The sequence below is a fragment of the Elephas maximus genome, chromosome 9 (assembly GCF_024166365.1).
Source record: "Elephas maximus indicus isolate mEleMax1 chromosome 9, mEleMax1 primary haplotype, whole genome shotgun sequence".
Taxonomy (NCBI): domain Eukaryota; kingdom Metazoa; phylum Chordata; class Mammalia; order Proboscidea; family Elephantidae; genus Elephas; species Elephas maximus.
The window spans coordinates 75,388,558-75,411,161 of NC_064827.1; the positions used below are offsets into that span (position 1 = coordinate 75,388,558).

Here is a 22,604-nt window from a genome sequence, read left to right on the forward strand (position 1 = left end):
CTGTTCTTCATTTTCCCCCTTTTGATCAGGATTCATCTATGGAATCTTTGATCAAAATGTTCAGTAATGGTAGCTGGGCACCATCCAGCTGTTCTGGTTTCATAGCAAAGGAGGCAGTTTTTTGTAGAGGCAATTAGCCATGCATTCCATTTCTTCCTCCTATTCCTGACTCTCCTTCTTCCTCTGTTGCTCCAGGAAAATAAAGACCAATTATTGTAGCCTGAAGGCCACTTGCAAGCTTATAAGACTCCAGGCACTATGCATCGATCTAGGAGGTAGAACAGAAGCACTGAACATGTTATTAGGCCAAATTAAATAGGATATCCCATGAAACCATGGCCCTATACCTCCAAACCAAGAAATCAAATCCCATGAGGTTTTTGGTTGTTCAAAAGCAGTCTCAACAGCTACTGTATTTTTTTTGGTCATTGTTGTAAATATATCTATCACACAACTTTTGCCTGAAAATTCAACTTTCTATACGTATACAACTTATTGACAGCAATTACAATAACTGGCTGTGTATCCCCACCCTTAATGCGTTACTTCCATCACCATTAAACCCTCCCTCCTGTCCCTGGTAACCACTAATAAACTTTGTTCTCTATACATTTGCCTTTTCTTGTCTTTTATATGTTAGGTCATACAATATTTGCTGTATCGTGACTGACTTACTTCATTCAGCATAATGTCTTCCAGCTCCATCTATACTGTAGCATGTATCAAGACTTCATTTCTCCTACTGGCTGAGTAGTATTCCATTCTATGTATGTACACATTTTCTTTATCCATTCATCTGTTGACAGACATTTAGGTTCCTTCCACCTTTTGGCTATTGCTTCAGTGAACATCGGTCTACAAGTCTCTGTTTTCAAGTATTTTGGGTATATATCTAGGAGGGGAACTACTGGGTCATATGGTAATTCTATTTTTAGTTTTTTGAGGAACCACCATCCTCACTTCCAAGGAGAACTCTGGCTGTATTTCTTACAAGTCATGTACAAGAATACATACTATCTCTCAACAGCTCAAATGTGGTTTTCAGAATTCTCACCCAGGACACTGGGTTCAGTCTGAATAGAGTGTAACCACTACCCCCTCCTACCATCATCTCTTCATCATGGACTTGCCCAAGTCATGCAGTACCTTGTAGGTGACTGGTGAAGCAGGCCATGCAGGGATACTTGGCTCAGGTCCTCAGGAAGCTCAGCAAAGCTCACTCCTCCAACATAGCTCTGAGCCTCAAAAGTTGCTCCCCTTCCTGCTAAAGGCCCGAGGAACTGCATGGAATCATTAACAATCACCTAGTCCAGCTCTATCATCTCAAAGGCAGGGAGACTAACTTGCCTCAAGTCCCAAGCTAGCTGATGACATTTCCTCCACCACTGAGCCACGGCTCTCTGCTGCTGGGCTGCTCTACCATGCGAGAACACAGTGAGCTGTCACAATTTTGAGTGAAAGCAGCAACAAATACTTGCTGGTTTTGAATGCTCCATTCTTTCCTTATAAATCAGGAGATTTAGAGCATGAGTATATGAAGAGGGGTTAAAGCAAGCCTTCCAGAAGATGATGTGCTTGCTATCCTCTGGCCTTAGCTGTGGGGCTGAATGGGAGGTGGTCCAGTTTATAAGTCCTGTTGTCCTACACCAGCCCTCTCGGCCCTGCCACACTCTGATGAATGCAGCCACAAGCAGAGCTCAGGAGCCACATATTGAGCTGTTCAGGTTCCAGGAAGAGGTCAGAAGACAGAGGATGGCCAAGCAGCTGGACAACCATGAGGGGAATTACAAATGAGCTGCTCATCTGCACACTCCCCAGCCACCAGGTCTGAAACCTTTCAGTTTCGTTCAGCAACTAGATCCATATCCCACAGCTCTTCACCTGGGTCACATGCTGAGAATATGGCATCTGCTCAGCACGTGACACGGGCTAAATGGCAGGACTCTCCATAGAGCAGGGAACCCCAGAAACACTCCCAAGCCTAACTTTTGGATATGTGTCATCAGTGGTTTATAATCTTTTAGGAGGCATGGACCACTCTGAAAAAAAAAAAGATACGAGCTGTCTGCCCTGAAAAACACACCTTCTCACAGAATTTCAGGGGATTCTTTAAGAGACACACCTTTCCTCCCCAATTCCCAGCTTACAGCTCCTTCCTGGCACCCCCGCCCCACCTCTCCCATCAATATTTTATGAATTAAATAACTTTTCTACACCTGATACCAGCCCACAGTCATAAAGCAAATGATTCAAAGGTCTGTTGTGCATGGCTGGCCTGGGGTACACTAGATTTACTTAATGTGGGGAAAAATCAAGAAAACCCTGTCCAGATGCCATGGAGATATCAAAGGTGGCCATGGAAGGCAGTGGACACAGGGGAGAATGTAATCTGTTTCATTTACCTGGTGCCCTTCTTATTAGGCACTGAGAATGGGCGGAGAAAATCCAGCTTGCTCTTGCTGATAACACAGAGATCAATGTTGCTTCCAGACCCCAAGTCATTGAAGATGCCAGCTGCAATGGCTTCACTCACCAGCTTCTTGGCGTCCTCCTCCTGAAAAAGAGAATGGCAACAGTAGTGTCCATAGCCAGACTGTGGCCTTGCTCTGTTAGTTCACAAAGTGCTTTCACAGGCAGTGCTCAAAACCACCTGTGGAGTAGGCATTTGTTTCAGTACTCATCTTATGATGAAGAAAATGACTCAAAGTACCCGAGTGATTTACCCAAGGTCTCTTAGCTGGTAAATGGGCCTTTCAACCCCTTTATGCATGTGTCCTCTCTTCACCACGCTGCTTAAAGGTCAATCATTTAAAAACTGGGGACTCTGGGCTAACAGAGGACAATTTACCATCTAAAATAGGGGTCAGCAAACTTTCCTTATAAAGGCCCAGACAGTAAATATTTTAGGCTTTGTAAGCATGCAGTTTCTGTCACAACTACTCAATTCTGTCATCATAGCACAAAAACAACCATAGACAATACGTAAACAAATGGGCATGATAATAAAGTTCCAATAAAACTTTATTAGCAAAAACAGGTGGTGGGTCAGATTTGGATAACAGGCTATATGTAGTTTGTTGACCTCTGACCTAAAATGTCCAACAACAGCTGAAATTTGCTTCCTGGTCCCATAATGGACAGTCATTATCACCCAGAAAAACACTAACACCAAAACACAACAGTGATCTAGGAAAATGTTTGCAGATAAGGATGGAACCCCTTGCCCAAGAGAATCTATCTCCTCCTACTAATGAGCCTACAAGTTCACTGAAGTGATTCATTTCTTTGAAACACTCTCTCCTCTGCTCTACTTTTGGAAGCAGGTCTAAGACTCCAACAGTTACCAGTGTACAAGCGGATTAATTCATCTCTCATCCCAGAAGGCCTATCATGTGCCAGGCCCTGTGCTAGGAGCTGGGGCTGCAGAGACAGATAGGGCCCCAGGTCCCTGCCCTGTAGGGGCTTAAAGTTCAGAACGGGCATGAGACCCAAGTAACTACAATGCAATGTGATAAGGGCCAATGGGAAACCAACAGGAAGCTGTGGGAACACTGGCTAGGTCAGCGAAGGCTTTAGGTAGGGTTGAAGGCCAGGCACACCAAGCACCCCAGAAAACGAGGTAGCGAAACAGAAGGCAGGCAAGTGAAGGAAACAGGGTAGGGTCCAGGGAACATCAAGTTAAAACCCTTTATGCAGTAAGAATAAAAATGAACCAAATTCCCAAAGAAGGGAATCCGACCTGTTCTGCAGCCCTTCCCAAACCACCAGGACAGGAGAGTCCATAAACCATGCTAGCTGAACTAAGGAGAGCTCATCTAAGTAACACCCTTTGAGAAATATACACTCCCTGCCTAAAATTCCATTCTTTAGATCCTCCAAAGGTAGATTCACTGACTTCAAGTTGTCAGAAGATCTGAGAGACCACTCAGGGCTCCTGCTCCTCTGACTGCCCCAAGCCGGGAATTGAGACTCCAGTGACATGAACACTCTCAGCAGACTCAGAGGACAGAAAAGGCTCTACTGGAAGGGGGATCCTCAGCAACCTAGTAGCAGTGGCAAGGGAGTTACTTTAATCTTTATCCCCTCACTCTTCACTTCCTGAGTGTCACCTGAGCGGGACCAATGAAGGCATATACAGTATATATACAGTCCTTTAAGAATTATTTCAGCCGAGAATTCCCCTAGTCAGGATTCTCTCCTGGGATTCCTAATAATCTATGAGGCCAAAAGCCTTGCCAGAAACCAGTGAAGGTGGTAGCAAAGAAAGTATTACTTAGAACAGAGATAAAGAAATGGCTGCTGGTGCTGCTACTAGATTAAAAAAAAAAAAAAAAAGTTGTTTTTTTTTTTTTAATACAGACCACAAAACCCAGCTGCTTTAACAACGCAACCTCATTCCAACTTGTTTCTTTGAAAATGGTCAGTAGACTTTTCATGATTACATTTTAAAAAGCAAAGCCCTAGAAATTTAGAACTTATTAAATGAAAATGACCCTCTGCACCCGTGTGTCTGTCTGTGTGTAGGAGGATCCCCTGCATTCCTCTACTCCTGACCTACCATCTCCCCTTTCCCTTCTCTCCTTTGTTGTACTACTTCCTCTGCTTTGTCTTTTCTCATCATTGCTGTTGGTGCCTTGAACCAGCCAATGGTACCTGGCGGACATCACAACTCCTGCTAGTAGCATTTAGGACTACAGATTTAAATTTCCCAAATTATTTTTTCCTGGGGTATGGGGATGGAGAAGATTTAGAAGAAACTGAAATAGATACATGATATTAGATGTGCAGATCTAATGTCAGTCAATTAGACTGGGCACATAAATCCCAGAATGCTGACAGGGCTATGAGATTACAGGTGATTCTTCTTCTATTTTGCAAATACTCAGTAATGTGAGTAGATAACTTATAAAACTTAAAAATGTGCGAATTTTGAACTATATCATGTATAGCCTGATTTACTCATAAAACTATTATGCTTGCTATTATTTAAATGTAAAGGCTTTTTTAAAAATTAGGAAAAATATACCTTTTAATTCCTTTCCTCCCCACCAATTTTAAGGGCAAAATCTCAAGAAAGAACATCTCGCAACAACCTATCCCCCCCCGCCCCCAGGTCCCACTCCCCTCTCATATACACAGGGCTAAAGATGTCATGAAATGAAATTAACCTGACATTTACGGAGCACCTACTACATACAATGTGCCAAGTCGTTATTTATTTTTACCCCCCACAACCATCCTGTGAGGTTGGTATTGTCAGAAACTAGGGCTGAGATTCAATGACCCACCCAGGGTCTCACAAGTAGAAATAGGGAGCTGCTATTCAAATCCAGGTCCCCGGGGCTCCACAGCCAGAACACCACAAGCCACATCAGCTCACAAGCAGCCTGCCTCAGCCTTGGGCTCCTAAGCTACTCGCAGACAGGGGAGAGCAGGTTACCTGATTCAGGGCTGTGTCACTCCCCCATCACCAGGATGCTCAGAATGGGGCAAATCAGGGAAAGATGGTTGCCAACTCTCTTTGGGTCAACTAGCAGCATCTCTGCAGGTCATTTCCATTGGGAGAGGGGAGGGAGGGCTGTGTTTCCCAAACTGCCTACAGACCACCACCTAAATAAAGAGCCTTCTTCACTCTCTACCAGGTTAGAGTAACATTTCTACAGTCTAATTATGTCAGAGATCAGTATTAAGATCTAAGGTCTTATTTCACATATTCCATAAAGCAAAAAACAAACTCTCAAAACTGTGAAAATTACCACTTTTATGTAGTTAATGTCTTCAACAGCTATTTATGGAGACCTACTATGTTCTGGGAAATGCTTCATATGCCGAATACTGTCTTTGATTACAGTATTTCCATACCCATAATTCTAGATGCATATGCAAATACACTGCTGGGCATATTTGTTCTGTGTTTTCTTTATGATGGAATTTCACAATTAAACAAGTTTTGTCTTCAACACGTGCTACCAAATATTTAGGAAAACCATCAAGAAAAACTACAAATAAAAGCAAGGGTGGGGAAAACACCACATTTTTCTCTGTTTCTGGCCCACAATAAAGGCAGGAAGCATTGTTTCTGCCTCTCATTCTTCATAGAGAAACTGCACCTCCCTTTTCTGGAAGATGCAGAGCGGCCTGCATCCTGGGCAGCATCTGCCTGGGGACAGCTGCTACAGAGGGGCTCTGACTAGGGTCCTGCAGAGCCCGTGACCCCAGCTGGTCAGGCCCAGGTGCAATGCCTCTCCCACTGCTGGGGCCAGCATCCTCCCATGGCCAGCTGCTCGTGGATTACGCTGCTAGTCACAAGGGAATGTGGATTCAATGTCTCATCCTCGCTACTCGAAAAATGGCCCTGCAAGCTACTGGTAACTTCCTTTTATTTTGAGATGCTCGGCTAAAAGACCACCACGACCCTGGTGATTGAAAGCTAGCTGGTGGACCCAGATTCAAGTTCATCCTGGTAGATGTGGAGGCAGACAGATTGGGTTTGAATCCCCAGGCTCGTACCTACTGCTGTGCAACCTCTGGCAAGTCGCTACACCCCTTTGAGTTCACTCTCCTTCTCTGCAATATATTAATAATAAATGCTGCCTCACAAGATTGCTGCAAGTATTAGAAATAAAAGCACCTACTACAGCATCTGGCACATAGCTGATGCTTAATAAATGGTGACTTATTTAATAAAGCAAGTCAAAGGGCTCCTAAAAGCACAATTTATTTCTAAGCAGCCTGTACCAAGCCCCAGGCCAGGAGAAGGAGGTCCGAACAAATCTGCTGACAAATCTTCATGCAGTGCCACGCAGAAGTTTCTATAATAATTAATCCAAGCAAAAAGCACACTCCCTAAAAGTTCAGAGAATATAAAAGGAACACTTCCTGCTTCATAGCTACAAAGACCAAACTAACTGGGAATATCAGTCCCCCGGGCCACCCCTGCTTCTTAAATGAGATTACAATAAGAGTGATGTACTGTACTACAAGTCAGCTGTGACAAGCAGCACTTTATAGAGCTATCTGTTTGTCTCCATCACTGCATCGCACAATGTGTCCCTGGACTCCAATGTGCAGCTCCATTTACCGCTACATGACAAATGGGCAGCACTTGTAAAAGGCACAAAGAGGTCCACGTCGGCCATGTAATGGTCACCACAGCTGTACCCGAGTGCTTGAGGGGACAAAACAGACCCCCAAGTTCATTAAACTGACCAGTAATGGATCTTTCAAAAAGTGCCTTAGGAATCGTACAGAAAAGGCTAAAATAAATAACTCAGCATGGAGGGCTAATCTGAAATGGTGTTTGATAAATTATTTATAACACAGGCGATTGTCTGCATTTAATATTGGAGCTACTAGCAGCATCTTTAAAAGATGATTTATGTGTTGTAATGCTATTAAACTTTATATTGGCCCACTGCTAGCTATAAAGTCTGCTGAGATTTAGAGAATGAGTTTTAAACTGTCACTGCAACATCATAGGAGATGGAGACTGTATTAAATCTTTACTTTAAACCTGTTATCTAGAGAGTTGCATTTTGTAGACACTCACAAGCTGATGGATTACCTCGGCATCCGCTATGGTGTAGGTCCAAAACAGTACTGCAAAGAAACTTTTCCACATTATTTTTGTCTACAGCTACAACTGAATTTCTCTTCTCACTTAAGTGATTTTTATATAGGGAATGTCATCAGAGTAAAATGCAGGTGCCCCAGCCAATGGCATCCTGGACAGTTCAGCACCAAATTAATACTCTTTAAATAAACCCTCCACATCTGACTGTTCAGTTATGCATAGCGAACAGCACTGTACTTACACTGGTGGCAGGCGAGATATTAAATATGCATCTGACTGAAAACCTAACACAGTATTTTAGATACAGCTTCGGAATGTAAAAATACATATACACAGCAAGTCATTTCAGACAACCAATTTGTAACTAAAATTTTAAAAGAATTTAAAGGCAAATAAAATTGGTCGTTTGCTGGAAAACACACTCCATTTATGTCACTGAGGAGATGACATTAAGGGGTAGAAAAGGGAAGAAATGTTCAGCCTCTTTTCATGAAGAACGGAGCTCCCCTGGCTCTACCACTTTTCGGGGCATTGCCAAGGTATCCCTTTGCCTTCCGTCCTCCTGCCACACCAGAAGTCAAAGGGTAGTGGCCCTTCCTACTTTTGCTCCAGGGGACCAAGAATGTGGGTGGCATCATGGCTTAACTCTCACACAACGTTCATCAATTCTCCTATTTGCTACTGAATCTATAAAGACGATTTAGATCGTTACAGTCTGCTCCTTTATTAACAACTAAGAATTTTATTCAACAAGAACTGAAGCAGCCCAAATTCACCTTGGAAAATCTGTGTTGTCTCTTTTACTTGAAACAGCAAAAAATTCCATTGCTCTAGTGATCTGCAGCACAGTAGATAAAAGTCTGGGTGTGAGTAGAGTTTGGACTCAAAAAAAAAAAAAAAAGAGAGAGAGAGCACCAAAATTTCGCAGCTTAGGGGTGGGTCTCACACCTTCTCCATCTTTGTATCCCAGACAGCTAGCACAGTGCTTGTCAGCAAATGAGTAAGTGAAACATTAACTTCAAATACACTCACAGCTTTGCCAAGCTAAAAAACAAAATTATGAGACAGGTCAATTTCAGAATGGTGTAATTCAAAAATCTCATCAGTCCCAACTGGGGCCAGAGAACAACAGCATCGGAAGACAGTTAAACACTCGAAAGAGAAGTTTAAATACAACATCTTGGAGAGGCCTTTGACATGTTGAGGTTCTCTATGCCACTGATGTGGCCTGAAGGAGTCATTAATAGCCGACAGTTGAATAAAATTTAAAGAGCTCAAAAAAGTGTTTAGAACAGTCCCCCCCTAAAAGCAGTATGCTTCCTGCACTGTGTAACAGACCTGACGTATCCCATGTGTAGCTACATATTTTATAACAGAAAAAGTTAATTTAATTTTTTTTTTCCAGACTGGGCTGTGTGACAAATGCAAAGGTGTCTGAGTTTTGGTTTTGGCTTGAGCTGTCTGGGTAAACATGGTCTGCCTGTGTGAACACCTGGGAATTGTAAGCGCAACTGAACTGCAGCTGGTGCTGAGTGAGCTGAGTGGGCCCATACAGTGGGGAGTGAGTGACCGTGTCTTTTAAGTTCTACATGGTGCTGCCATTTCTTTCCTCAATAGCTTTTTTGTAACAAGATCTGGGTGATACAAATAACAGAGGGAAAACCTGCGGTGGGTGTAGGGTGATTTAAAGGGTTTTAGGCAAAGAACCTTGGTGGCATAGTGGTTACGCTCTCAGCTGCTAACCAAAAGGTCAGTGATTCGAACCCACCAGCCACTCCATGGGAGAAAGATGTGGCAGTCTGCTTCCATAAAGATTTACAGCCTTGGAAACCCTATGGGGCAGTTCTACTCCGCCCTACAGGGTCACTATGAGTTGGAATCGACTGGACAGCAACAAGTTTGGTTAGAAAGTAGAGGAAAGGGCGTTCATGTTCAAGGAATTGCCACCTGGATCACTAGTCCTGTCCGAGATCACCGATGAGGCAAAAGCCTACTCACAACTCGTGGCTAGGAAAGGAGACATCAGAGGCTATATAACCACAATGGACCAGAAATGGCTGTCACAAAATGAGACAGGCCCCAGGAGAGCTGGGTCAGTAATGAACACAGCACTTAACTCTCTCTGAGCCACAAGGTGCCCATCCGAAGAAGGGGGATAATGCCTCCATCTAAAGGCTGTTGTGAGGAATAAAGGGATAGGAATGCCCCTGACACATAGATTTAGAAACAGTATTGGAACTATTAGCAAGTTCTAGGGTAGAGGGAAAGAGGCAAGGGCGTGGGAGCACCCAGCTCATCCCTGGGTATGAGCCAAACACTGATGCTACTCACTCAATCCTTGCAATCACTGTGTGAGGCAGGGCCTCTTATCCCCACTACAGATGAAGAACTGAGGCTCTCAGGAAGGTTGTCTGATGCACCCAAAGGCACATGACTATGTAAGTGGGAGAGCCAGGGATTTGGGCCAAGTTAGTGCCTGGCATCACCAAAACCTATGTCCTCCTATCCCACCATTAGGAAAATCAGTGGCAGGCAAGTGGTTTCACTGGATTCTGTGACAGCAAATGAAAGAAAAAAATACCTAAGCTTCCAGAGGGAAAAGGACCAAAAGAGATGAGAACATATTGCTTTCTACAAGGAAAAGAAATCAGTGTTCATAGCATATGTGTATACAAATATATATTTCCAAGGCTGCATTGAATTAAATGCAATCAGAGAAAAAAAAAAACACGGACGTCTGGATTTAAAGAGTGAGAAGTAGGCTCAAGAATCCTCAAAATGAAAACCAAGCTGCCTCAGATACTAATAAGATCTTAACAATATTTCTCTCTTTCCATAAGACAATGTGATCAGTGACAACTCTGCCAATAAGTGACTAGAGACACTGAAAGGACTATGACCTGAAAAGAGAAGGGGAAAGAATGAAGTGAATTTGTTCCTTGGGTCACAACAAAGATAAAAGAAGCCAGCACTAGGGTTTCCTGGGAAAAGGAAAGGAAGTGATGACAGAAATTCAGTCCTGTCAGAAGTAGAGACTGAAGCCAGAGTCTGAGACAAGCAGAAGAGCCATGTTCACATGGAGCCTGTCCACCGCCAGTCTGGAGGATGGAAAACCACTGCAACGTGCAGGGCGTGTGTGGGAAGGCTATTCTAGGGACTATGTTATATTGTATGATCTTGCTTCTATAACCTTGAAAGGATAAGGAAGGACAGGAAGGAAATCCAAGGAAGTACAGAGCACCCTTGCTCTAGGAAGTGTAAAAAGTGGCCACAAATGAACCAAATTTCAGAAGATGCAAAACCCTGAAAGAAATACACAGATCAGTTTAGTTCAGCAAGCATTTACTAATGCCCTGATACTGATACTCTCTGAGACAGTGTACTGAACACTGGGGACGAGGTATACGCAAGCACAGACCCAACTATAGTCCCGAGGGGGAAACAAGAAGATAATCTCACTATACAGAGCCAGGCTAGCCAAAGGAACTACTACAGGTATACAGAGGTTCCGCTGGATGCAGGGGAAGATGACTGGCCCAAGTCTTGAAATGCAAATAAGGGTAGCCAAGTGAAGAGGCAGAAGTGATAGCAGGAGTAAACGCATGAAAACGGGAAAGAGGAAAGTATAGCTGAAGCGCAAACCATGAGGCAGTGAGTGGCCTAAAGGGAGGTTGGTGGTGTTGGCAGGGCCACACAGAGAGCCAGCCCTTCATGCTAGGCAGTGGGAAGCTGTGGGAAATTTTAAGCTGGGGAATGACGCAGTTAGATTTGTATTTTTAGAAACTACAACTTGGAAGCAGTGGGGACAGAAGCCAAGAGCAGGGAGACAGGAGGGTAGGTGATTTTAATATCCCCAATGAAAGATGGTGGTTGGGTGACAGGGAGGAAAGGACAGACTGGGACGGGCACAGACCATCAACAGGACTAAGAGACTAGATGTGGAAGAGGAGGAAGGAGCAATCGGGTGGGAGTACAGGACAGAGAGAAGCACAAGGTGCCACCTGGGTTTGCACCATCAGTCTTGAGCACCAATTACTCTTCCTAACAAACCCAGCCTTCACAGAAAGGCCTTTTGTAACTTCTTGGCAGCTATTTATTTCTCTGGTGGGTGGATGGGAAGAAAATGATTAACTTAATTTTTCTAGACATTGGTAAGCTTCTGCAGGAGGAACCCTAAAGGGTGTTGTTACCAAGAAAGGACAAAATAAAGTCAGTGAAAGAATACTCAGGTTATGCTGGAAATCATATCCACGTTGAACCAACTTGTAAATCCCATTTCATCAATGGTGGGGCTCTCAGGATACACCTACCTGGCACTGACAGTGTGGGGGAAAGAGTATAAGGGACTGGTTAACTATGGGGGTAAGACCTGAAGGAAAGTGAAGAGTTAGAAGCCTTAAGGGAGAATCTCATGTTGGGCTGGCCATGTGCAACATAAAGTTACAAGGAAGTAGAAGTAGACAAAGCAGACCCAATCAAAACAGATAAGCAGAGAATAGTTGAATGTGATAGTGAATTTATCTGTTAGCCCCAAAAGTTTTCTTATGCCCCTTGGTAGTCTTTCCTCTTTTTAAACCTTAAGTAACTGTTTGTTGGAAGGCTTTGTGTGCCTGAGGTCCCAGGAAAGATGATCAGCCAGGGGCCTCGTGGAGAAGTGTGGCATCAGTAGCCTCTCATGATTCACACCTCCCCGCCCCCACCCCCATTCAGCTCTTCTCTGCTTGTTTGCTTTGGTTGGGTCTGCTTTGTCCAAAGAAAGCAAGTCAGATAATGTTCTGTTGTGATCCATAAGGTTTTCATTGGTTAATTTTCAGAAGTAGATCACCAGGCCTTTCTTTCTAGTTTTCTCTTAGTCTGGGAGCTCTGCTGAAACCTTCTAGCATGAAGATCTTGTTGGTACTTGAAATATTGGTGGCATAGCTTCCAGCATCATAGCAACATGCAAGCCATCACGGTATGACAAATTGACAGACAGGTGGTCGCCCTAAAAATATACATACATAAAACCTCTCAGAAAACAGGACATCAACTTATTTTGTGACCACATTGTATGTCAGAAAAGATACCATTTAACTTCATTTTTCCATCAGACCATTTGTTGATTGTAAATCTTAAATAAAACTGACCAAGAAAACGCTAACACATTTTAATTTTCTTTAATTTTTTCAAAGGAAGAGGAACCGACTCTAGTCGGAACCGACTCTAGTCGGAACCGACTCTAGTCGGAACCGACTCTAGTCGGAACCGACTCTAGTCGGAACCGACTCTAGTCGGAACCGACTCTAGTCGGAACCGACTCTAGTCGGAACCGACTCTAGTCGGAACCGACTCTAGTCGGAACCGACTCTAGTCGGAACCGACTCTAGTCGGAACCGACTCTAGCCGGAACCAACCTGACAGCACCTAACAACAAGTTAGAGGATAAGGGCAAAATTTTGTTAAGCCTGTCTAGAAATTTATGAACATGGTCCTTCCTAACAGTCCCCTGAAGTACTGAGGTAAGCCCATTTTACAAGTGGGCTTCTTATTTTATAAACTGAGACTACAGAGGATACACAAGAGACAAAAATCAATCTACAAACTCAGATTTCTTCAAAGCTCATGCAGGTACTTTCCATCATGCCCCTGTTTTCAGTTCTCTATCACCCCAATTCAATTTATCTGAGCTAAAAGCCAATATATGTATCAACGAACCAAAGTAAATGTGTCCTTATATCTTTTTAATATTCTGATCTCGCTGTAGTGAACGTTACCCCTTCTGGTTTTATTGTTTGTTAGGTGCTGTCGGTTCAGTTTCGACTCAGAGACCCTATGTACAATAGAATGAAATACTGCCCAGGCCTGTGCCATCCTCACAGTGGTTGCTATGTTTGAGCTCACTGCTGCAGCCACTGTGTCAATCCATCTCGTCAAGGATCTTCCACTTTTTCGCTGACCCTCTACCCTGCCAAGCATGATGTCCTTCTCCAGGGACTGGTCCCTCCTGATAACATGTCCAAAGTATGTGAGACAAAGTTTCACCATCCTCTGGCTATACTTCTTCCAGGACAAACTTGTTCATTCTTCTGGCAGTCCACGACATATTCAATATTCTTCACCAGCACCATAATTTAAAGGCGTCAATTCTTCTTCAGTCTTCCTTATTCATTACCCAGTTTTGCATGCATATGAGGCAACTGAAAATATCAGGGCTTAGTTCTCAAGGCGACAATTTCTGGCTTTAGAAGAACTATATTCCACCATCACGACAGGTGTGATGACGACTACAAGTTTAATTGTGTTCTGCGGATACAATGTTCACTGCAAAAATTCATTTCAAAAATCTGTATTACTAGGTGGAATTTTCCAATACGTATTTTGCACAATTTCATATCATTTAAAAAATTTTGTTTCTGCGCAATTTCAATGTTAGTTGAGAGTAGTATAAATTACCTCACAGAAACCCACAAGTAACATTATCTGTTAAGGTTAAAACTTTAACTACCTTCCTGAGGTATACTGCTGGGGTCTCATTACAGCAGGTAATCTCAAATTCCGCCATGCACAACACACTAAGTACCAGCATCTCCCAATTACATTGCAACGTAAATCTCAAAGGACATCTGAAAAGTCAATACAGCCCCTGCACCCACAGCCAAAACACAACCACCTCTAATGGAAGGTGGCAGCTTTCTAAACTAAATATTCACACACAGGGACAGGGATGCTAAGCTCCGACCTTATCTCACACTGAAGAACGAATGCTAATTAAAAGGCCACACTGACACAGGAAGCGACCACCCAGACAACTTTAGACACCGTCTGGAGTTTTGTTTTCCCATTTCCCAGTATGTTTCAGCTGTCCAAACTTCCAGGATTACGCAACCGAAAGTTAGGGCAGGAGCCCATATGCCTCTGTACATGATGCTCTGTGGCTGGAATGGTCTCCTCTCCTCTCTTCCATCTCCCTGTCCTACCCGTTCCCCAAACCCCAAGAGAAAAATGTTCATGGGAGAAGTCACTTGCTCCTCGAGGCCATCTTCAACCCCCAAGATAGATTCCATCTGTCCACTCCTACTAGATTGTAAATGTCTCTAAGAAAAGGACTACTTCTCATTTCTGTATATATAACCAGGAACAGAGGTTGGCACACAGCTGAAGACTGCTAAAACTCAGGTGAACAGGATGCAAGCCCGGCCATCACACATCTCTGAGTGACCACAACCTATCAATACAGCTTACAAAGCCCTTAATGGCAACTCCAACGCTGAAATGGAAGACGTTCCTCTGGTGATGCAGGTACCAAGAAACTTCCGCCCACTGCCCTTTTGCCTTTGCAAATTTTGGTATGTCCTAGGAGTTTTTGAAAAGCAGCATCATTTTTTTAAGCCTTCACAGTAGCAGAAGGTATCCAGAGTATATTCATTCTAACCATAATCATTTGGTTATTTTTAGAACTGTTCTTACTTCAGCTAGCAAAACCTAGATTTGATATAGGCTGCCATACAAAAACAGTGACTGTCATAAAAGTAGTAATGGCTTTCAAATATCCAAGCTAACTTTATTCTCATCCCTCTGTACTTAAGAATTTTCAATCCCTTCAAATATTGGCAGTTACATTTACTCAGATCTTTTGATACATGAAAATTTGCTGACTTTTCCCCCTTGAGATGATACAGATATCTGAAAACTGTGAAGCTTTTTTGGGCTAGAAACAAAACTTCTCTGCCTGGGCAAATTGCAGGGGCATTTTAAAATTACCATATGTTTTAGATCAGAAAGTAAAAAACAGTACAGCAGCAATTTAAAATTTTCCAACAATGAAAACTGACAATTAACTCACTAAAATACAGTTCATGCCCTCAAGTTCCCCCACTCTTCTAGGTAGTGGTTTCACTTAACATTTAAAAATGCAATGTGTTAGTAAGTTTACGGTTTTTATTTTATGTTCATTTGCATGTACAATGTAAACCTACATAGGTACATTAAAATATTTAGCCCCAAATCTTATTTTAAACTTAATTTTTCCACAGAGCTATTTGATTTAGAAGAAAAAAAAGAAGAAACTTTCCTAAAATTCTTAATCACACTTTAGTGTATATTAGTGAATGTGTAATGTGTGGCTGCTTTGCACACCCACATGCCCATCACCTCCCCCGTTGTGATATCGCACACCACACAAGTATAATAAACCGTGTTAATATTTCATACCACTGTGAAATATGCTGGAGTATCAATTCAACATCTGCTGTCTTTAGGGTCCAGGAGTCCCGCAGAGACACTTTCAATTTGTAATCGAGTTCTATGCTGAATTAATCAGCAGTTTATCTTTTTTACTAAAATAATGTCTTCACCACTAACTCAGATTTACATTAAGAATTTATGCCAAATTACCTGCCAACGCAAAACTTATAAGATTCTAACCTACCATCCAGTAACACTCAGTCCTATATTTCACTTCTTGTATTTCTCTAGCCTTTATACAAGAAAAGTGGAAACCCATTGTTCAAGAGCCAGCAAATCTCTAACTACAGATAACCTCTTAGATCTATAACACAGAACCTTACTTTTGACAGTAAAATTCATGGAGGTTTTCTCCTCTTTCTCTAAAAGCCACTGTTCAATAAGTGGTTATGATTTAAAAATTTTATAAAACCGATTTCTAGAATGGAATAAAATCAGTGAACCAAAGAGATTCTTTTCTTTCTTTTCTTAAGGAGCTTATGACATTCCAACTCTTGGCTGGAGTAATGGAAAACGAAAACCTAAATAAAGGGAGCATTTTTAATGCCTTAAATTGTGTACCTGAGACCCAAGTTAGCAAAGGCAACTCAATTTGATAAGAGATGGGTTACGAAGTCCACTATCTCTTTGAAATCACTATGCAGAATATTTTATTAACAATAATATCTTCTTTTTAACTCTACCCGTACAGTTGAAAGTCACAAAACCTTTATTCTGTTCAATGTTACCTTGACTCTAGATCTTGCCTCTTTCTGATGGAAGAGTCTCTAGTCACAAAGGTTACATTTTGTCTGCTGAATCTTTTCAACAGGTGCAACAAGCAATATACTTTGTGAAATATTTCTATATGATGTTTCTCCCCCTACATTTCACAGTTACAAGAAATATGTAAACGAAAAACATTTCAAACAGCTGCTACAAAGAAATGCATCATAAATAATTACCTATCTACTACAGAGTAAAATAATCCCTTATTTTCAACAGACTTTAACAACAGCTGTATAAGGAATTTCTGCTGTTGTATGGAATGGCCTCTTTCAATGCTATCCCTGGATTACAGCATCAAGTGTAACACCTTGCACTCGGGTGGTACTCAACAAATAACTGCTTATTGAGTGCATACTGATTATGTAAGAAAATGAAATTCAATGTTTATATAGCAAGGTAGAAGACATGGAAAATTTCTGCACAAAAACATTTTTTTGGCGGAAGAATCAACAAAGAATTCTCAAAGTCAGTATACCATTTGCAGAATGAAAGGATTTTCATTATTCCTTAAATAATTGGAAATAGAAACCTCCAAAACTTACACAGGATCACTTTCCTAAGATTTGCTGATTCTTAAATTCCAGGGCCCTGGCCCCCGAAGAAATCTATTCCCAGGTCACTGGAGATTTTGTTGAACTCTAACTTTCTATGATGACCTCCTCCCATCTAACGCCTTTTAGTTGTTGAGACTAAATGGGAAGAATAAGACACACTTTCTAAAATTTCCTTCTACAGTTCCCAAAAATAGCCCACTTTCAACTTCAACTTTATCAAAGACAGAACCTGAGGGCAGGGGTAGAGAGGATAACCAGCCACCAACATAAACTGGGGCTCTGGAGGCACGGCAATGAGGAAGACACAGGCTCTACCAGAGAAAAAGACATTTAAGTTGCCATTTCTAATTCAAAGAAGACTAATGAACGCTTGAGAATCAAAGTGAGAGAACCAATGTCCTGAAATTCCAAACTTTGTGTGGTATGAAACAAAGTCCTCCTCTTCAATCATTGGGTGAAGAACCCAGGAAAACTCTTGTCTGCCCTATAGAATATCACAAAATGAAAATATGAGCAAGAAGATCGAAGGAGTAACCATAACTCAAGAAGTTCCTTTCTCTGTCTCCAAAGTTGGCCCACCAGGGGGCTCAAATTCAAAACAAACTCATTTTTCAAAAGGGGGAAACTGAAAATATTTGATGCTGCTGTCTCATTATCATCTATTCTGAAGATGCTGGTGTCTCATTATCATCTATTCTAAAGATTTAACAGGTAATTCTCCAAGTCACCCACTCAACTATAAATAAATAACCGCTCAAACCCTTCGTATAAAGACCTATCGAGTGTTTCAATCTAAACATTTCCATAGTTGTTATCAGTTCTTAATCAATATGGAATCCATTTAAACCACAAGGAGATACCACTTCACACGCACTAGGATGGCTATAAAAAAAATTCTTTTTTAATTAAAAAACACCAAAAATGAAAAATAACAAGTGTTGGAGAAGATACAGAGAAATAGGAGCCCTCACATACTGCTGGTGGTAAAGCTGCTTTGAAAAGCAGTCTGGTAGTTCTTCAAAAGGTTAAACATAGCGTTACCATAAAATCTAGGAATTCTACTCCAAAATAAATGAAAACATATGTCCACACAAAAACCTGTACCATGAATGTTCACAGCAATATTATTCATAATAGCCAAAAAGTGAAAACAATTCAAATACCTATCAACTAATGAATTCATAAATAAAATGTGATATATCCATACAATGGAATATTATTCAACCATAAAAAGAAATGAAGCCGATACATGCTACAACATGGATAAACCTGGAAAACATCATGCTAAGTGAAAGAATTCAGACACAAAAGGTTACATATTGTATGAGTCCATTTACATTAAAAGTCCAGTGTAGATAAAACTTTAGAGATAGAAAGATTAATGGTTGCCTAGGGCCAGGAGGGTTGAGGGAAAATGGAGAGTAATTGCTAATGGGTACAAGATTTGTTTTGGGGGTGATGAAAATGTTCTAAAATTGGTGATAACTGTAGAACTCTGTGATTATACTCAAAACCATTGAATTGTACACCTAAAACAGGTGAATTATACAGTGTCATGGGTTCAATTGTGTCCCCCCAAAGTATGTGTCAACTTGCTTAGGCCATGATTCCCAGTATTGAGTGGTTGTACTCCATTTTGTGATTGTAATTTTATGTTAAAGAGGATTAGAGTGGGATTCTAACACCCTTACCCAGGTCACATCCCTGATCCAATGTAAAGAGAGTTTCCCTGCAGTGTGGCCTGCACCACCTTTTATCTCTCAAGAGATAAAAAGGAAAGGGAAGCGAGCAGAGGGGGGGACCTCATCCCACTAAGAAAGCAGTGCCGGGAGCAGGACACATCCTTTGGACCCGGGGTCCCTGCAGAGAGAAGCCCCTAGTCCAGGGGAAGACTGATGAGAAAGCCGACAGAGAGAGAAAGCCTTCCCCTGAAGCTGACACCCTGAATTTGGACTTCTAGCCTATTAGACTGTGAGAAAATTAATTTTACTTTGTTAAAGCCATCCACTTGTGGTATTTCTGTTATAGCAGCACTAGATGACTAGGACATATGGTATGTGAAGTTATATTTCAATGAAGCTATTATTAAAATAACAACAGTATCTAACATTTTTAGAATATGAGACCTAAAAAAGTCAAAACGTCTAGTGACATGTCCCAAGTCAGTCAAGAATTCACATTCTAAAAGTAATGTTTTAAAAGCTAGAGATCAAAATAAACAAACCTGTCACGATAAATCCTTAAGAGCATTTATGAAAAAGGAATTTTAACTTTAACTATGTGTTCTTCCCAGACATACAAGATGCCTAAGCAGATGCAACAACTAGACAAACATAACCTTAAAATCTAAAATCTGGAAAAGTAAGTCAAATTCAGCTCATTAAGCCGACACCTATTAAAGTGCTATAAGAAAAACAATCTTAAACGGCATCAATACAAATAAGAAAACTACTGTTTATGCTAGTTACCGAAGGTCAGATTTCTTTTTTTAATTTCGCATTTACTTAAAACTCTGTTTGATGCCAACAGGGTTCAAGTCGTACAAGAAGGTGCTTCAGCTAAACACTGATAGTCTTCCTTGATCTCCATTGTCTGCTGTGTGGGTTCCGCCAGCAAACCTCCCAGCAAGTGGTCACCTTCCTATGGAGTCATTAAACCTCTGAATGTCAGCTGGTGGGATTAGCCAGCAGCTTCTACACCTGAGCCCCTGTGGCAGGGACAGAGGCATTTGGATCAAGATCACTAATGAATACAGAATTCATATGCCGCTTGTCAGGGCTCCTGAGCTCAGAGTCTCACAGATGCAACCTAAATAAGACCGAGGACAGAACAATTGTTGACGAAGATTAAAAAGTTTTGGCAGTTGGGAAAAAAAGAGCACCTCATTATTCAAATATGATAGTCTTGCTTATTTTTTTTATTTTTGTTCAAGTTATTCATGATTTGCCTCAAATGGACAAATGCCATCCACCAATATTTAAAGACTTCTTGGTCTCATTACTAAATCTGAGAAGGGCTATGCCATTTGAATATTAGCTACATAGAGAAAAACAGCTCTCTTGCAAAGAATATTTGAAAACTTTGTGGGGAAAAACAATCACAGGATATCTGGGGTGCAGAACAATTAAAAGATGAAAAAAAAAGAAATCTATAATTCTAAGTGAATTCTATATCTCCCATAACGAAATGACAATTTTATTTACTGGTATCTCTTTATTTCTGACTTCTTTGCACCTATCTATTCCTGGGCTCCTTCCTATCACTGAGCTTACCAAAGAAGTTTATACACCTCCTCTGATACTTGTTTGGCTTTCTGCCATCTTCACAAGACCTCATCAGAGGAAAAAAAAAAAAAACAGCCTGAGCAACCTATACCTCTGCTAACCTGGAATAAGATGTCCTCCCCAAGCTGTTGTCAAAGAACTGCAGGCTTCAAAAAGAGACAAAATAGAATAGTGACTGATTATGTCAGAGGGCTCTAAAGTCAGACAGACCAGGGTTCAAATCCTGATTCCACCACTTACTAGCTGTGTGATCTCAGACAGGTTATTTAACTTCCTCATGACTCAATTTTCTTTTCTAAAATGGGGATAACAAAGTACCAGCACTTCACAGACTGTTGAAAAGTAAATGAGATAACCCATAAGAAGCTGTTAGAACAGAACCTGGCACATCATAAGCACTCAAAGAGCATCAGCTCTTACGACTACCGTGTTTTCAAAACCCTCCCCTCACAGTAAAAAGGCAAATACTTTTGTGGCCTGTACAATGTGTTAAACAGGCTTCTTCAACTGTCATTATGACCATTACATAGGTCTACCTCTGATTTTAAGTTTTCAGATGGGAAAGAAGGAACATATCTATCTACATCATGCTATAAATCACCAAGCCTGATGCCAGTGCAAATAATTGCATTAGTCATTGGTTATGTGATATGTGTATCCTACTAATGAATAAAAGGAAACCCTGGTGGTGTAGTGGTTAAGAACTACGGCTGCTAACCAAAACGTTGGCAGTTCAAATCCACCAGGTGCTCCTTAGAAACCCTATGGGGCAGTTCTACTCTCTTAGGGTCACTATAAGTCAGAATTGACTTGATGGCAATGGGTATGGTATGGTAATCAATAAAAAATAAAAGCAGCTGCCACATTTTAGAGCCTACTTTGTGCGAGCCATCGTATAAGGTGTTTTACAGACCATATCGGATCCTCACAGCAATTTGGAGGTGGGTATCTGGATACCCATGTTACAGGTGAGCAGAGTCTTAGGGCTATGGTTGGCCCAAAGTCAGGCCGTGAGCATACAGAGGAAGTCGACTGCAGTTCATGCTCCTTTTCCCGTCTGACCACAACCACACTCTGCTCTTATTTTTCCTTGGGGACCACCGTATGTGTCAAACCGAATAGGTTTTTTTTTTTTTAAACGAAATAATGCAGATCTCTCACGCTATTGTCCACCTGCAAAGCACAAATGAATCTAATACTGGACTTCTAAAAAACCTACAGCTGCCTCTAAGATTTGCTGTCAGAACACCTGACTGGTATCAATTCTTTCATATTTAATGTGGATCTATAGCTGCCTGCAATGACAGATTAATTCTGTTTCCTTGGTAGCTAGGCATTTGGCATCACGTTTGTGAGGTAACCACAAGCCTTTAGGGTGATAGCTGCTCACATCTTTAGCAATCTATAAGAGCTTCTCTAGAGGCCAGCACTTGCCAAGTGATGAAATATGACTCCATAAATCAGACAGCTGAAGTGGCACTTGTATGCGTCACCATCTATCTTCGTAGCTTCTCTCTGAAGGGTACAGGGGTAAGAGCTCATCCCCCGGTATTGCAACCAGAGAAAGGACCATCACAGTTGGCACTGACTAAACATGTGCTACTTAAAACTGAAGACACACTAAGACTAGGGGGGAGAAAAAAAGATCCTGCTGGTGTTAGCACGCCTCAGGCAGTGGTAGAAGCTTCAGCAACTCATCTTCAAAAGGCAAAGAGCCAGAGCTCTAGAAACCTGCAAAAATTGGCTAAGCCTGCAGTCTTCATTTCTTTAAGTTGAGCATCTTCAAAGTCTAGAATTCTAACTCTAGGGCACAGCAGCTGCCACTGCAGATCTGATCCTCTCAGCTTTTGGCAGCTCTCAACTTGAGATTCTAGCAAAAGAATTTTTCAAGTTGCTATTATTGCCTGTCATGGATTTATAAATATTGTGCACTATCTGCTGTGGCATGGCTCTCATGGGACGCCACAGCATGCCAAATGCGTAACAGAATGAAAAACAGTTTCTATTCTTCAAATAAATGCTAATTTTTTTAACTGTGCTCACACAATGTGTTTGGTGACCAACTTCAATAGTACAGAATATCTATCAGAGAGGGGGAAAAAAGCTGATTGTCTTTTCCAGCAGCATTCAGCTGCTACTTTCATTAAGCTTGTTTAATTAGATTCCAGATGCTAATTTGCAAGTCGATACCAGAGGGTGCAG

General features: G+C 41.6%; 1 protein-coding gene across 1 annotated transcript in view; it reads right to left on the reverse strand.

The window, feature by feature from the left end:
* Positions 1–22,604, reverse strand: part of PSMB7 (proteasome 20S subunit beta 7) — a 69,282-nt gene that overhangs the window by 1,633 nt on the left and 45,045 nt on the right. Inside the window, exon 7 of the mRNA XM_049897285.1 lies at positions 2,403–2,554. Within this exon, the coding sequence (XP_049753242.1) occupies positions 2,403–2,554 (152 nt within the window). The remainder of the gene's footprint in view (positions 1–2,402; positions 2,555–22,604) is intronic.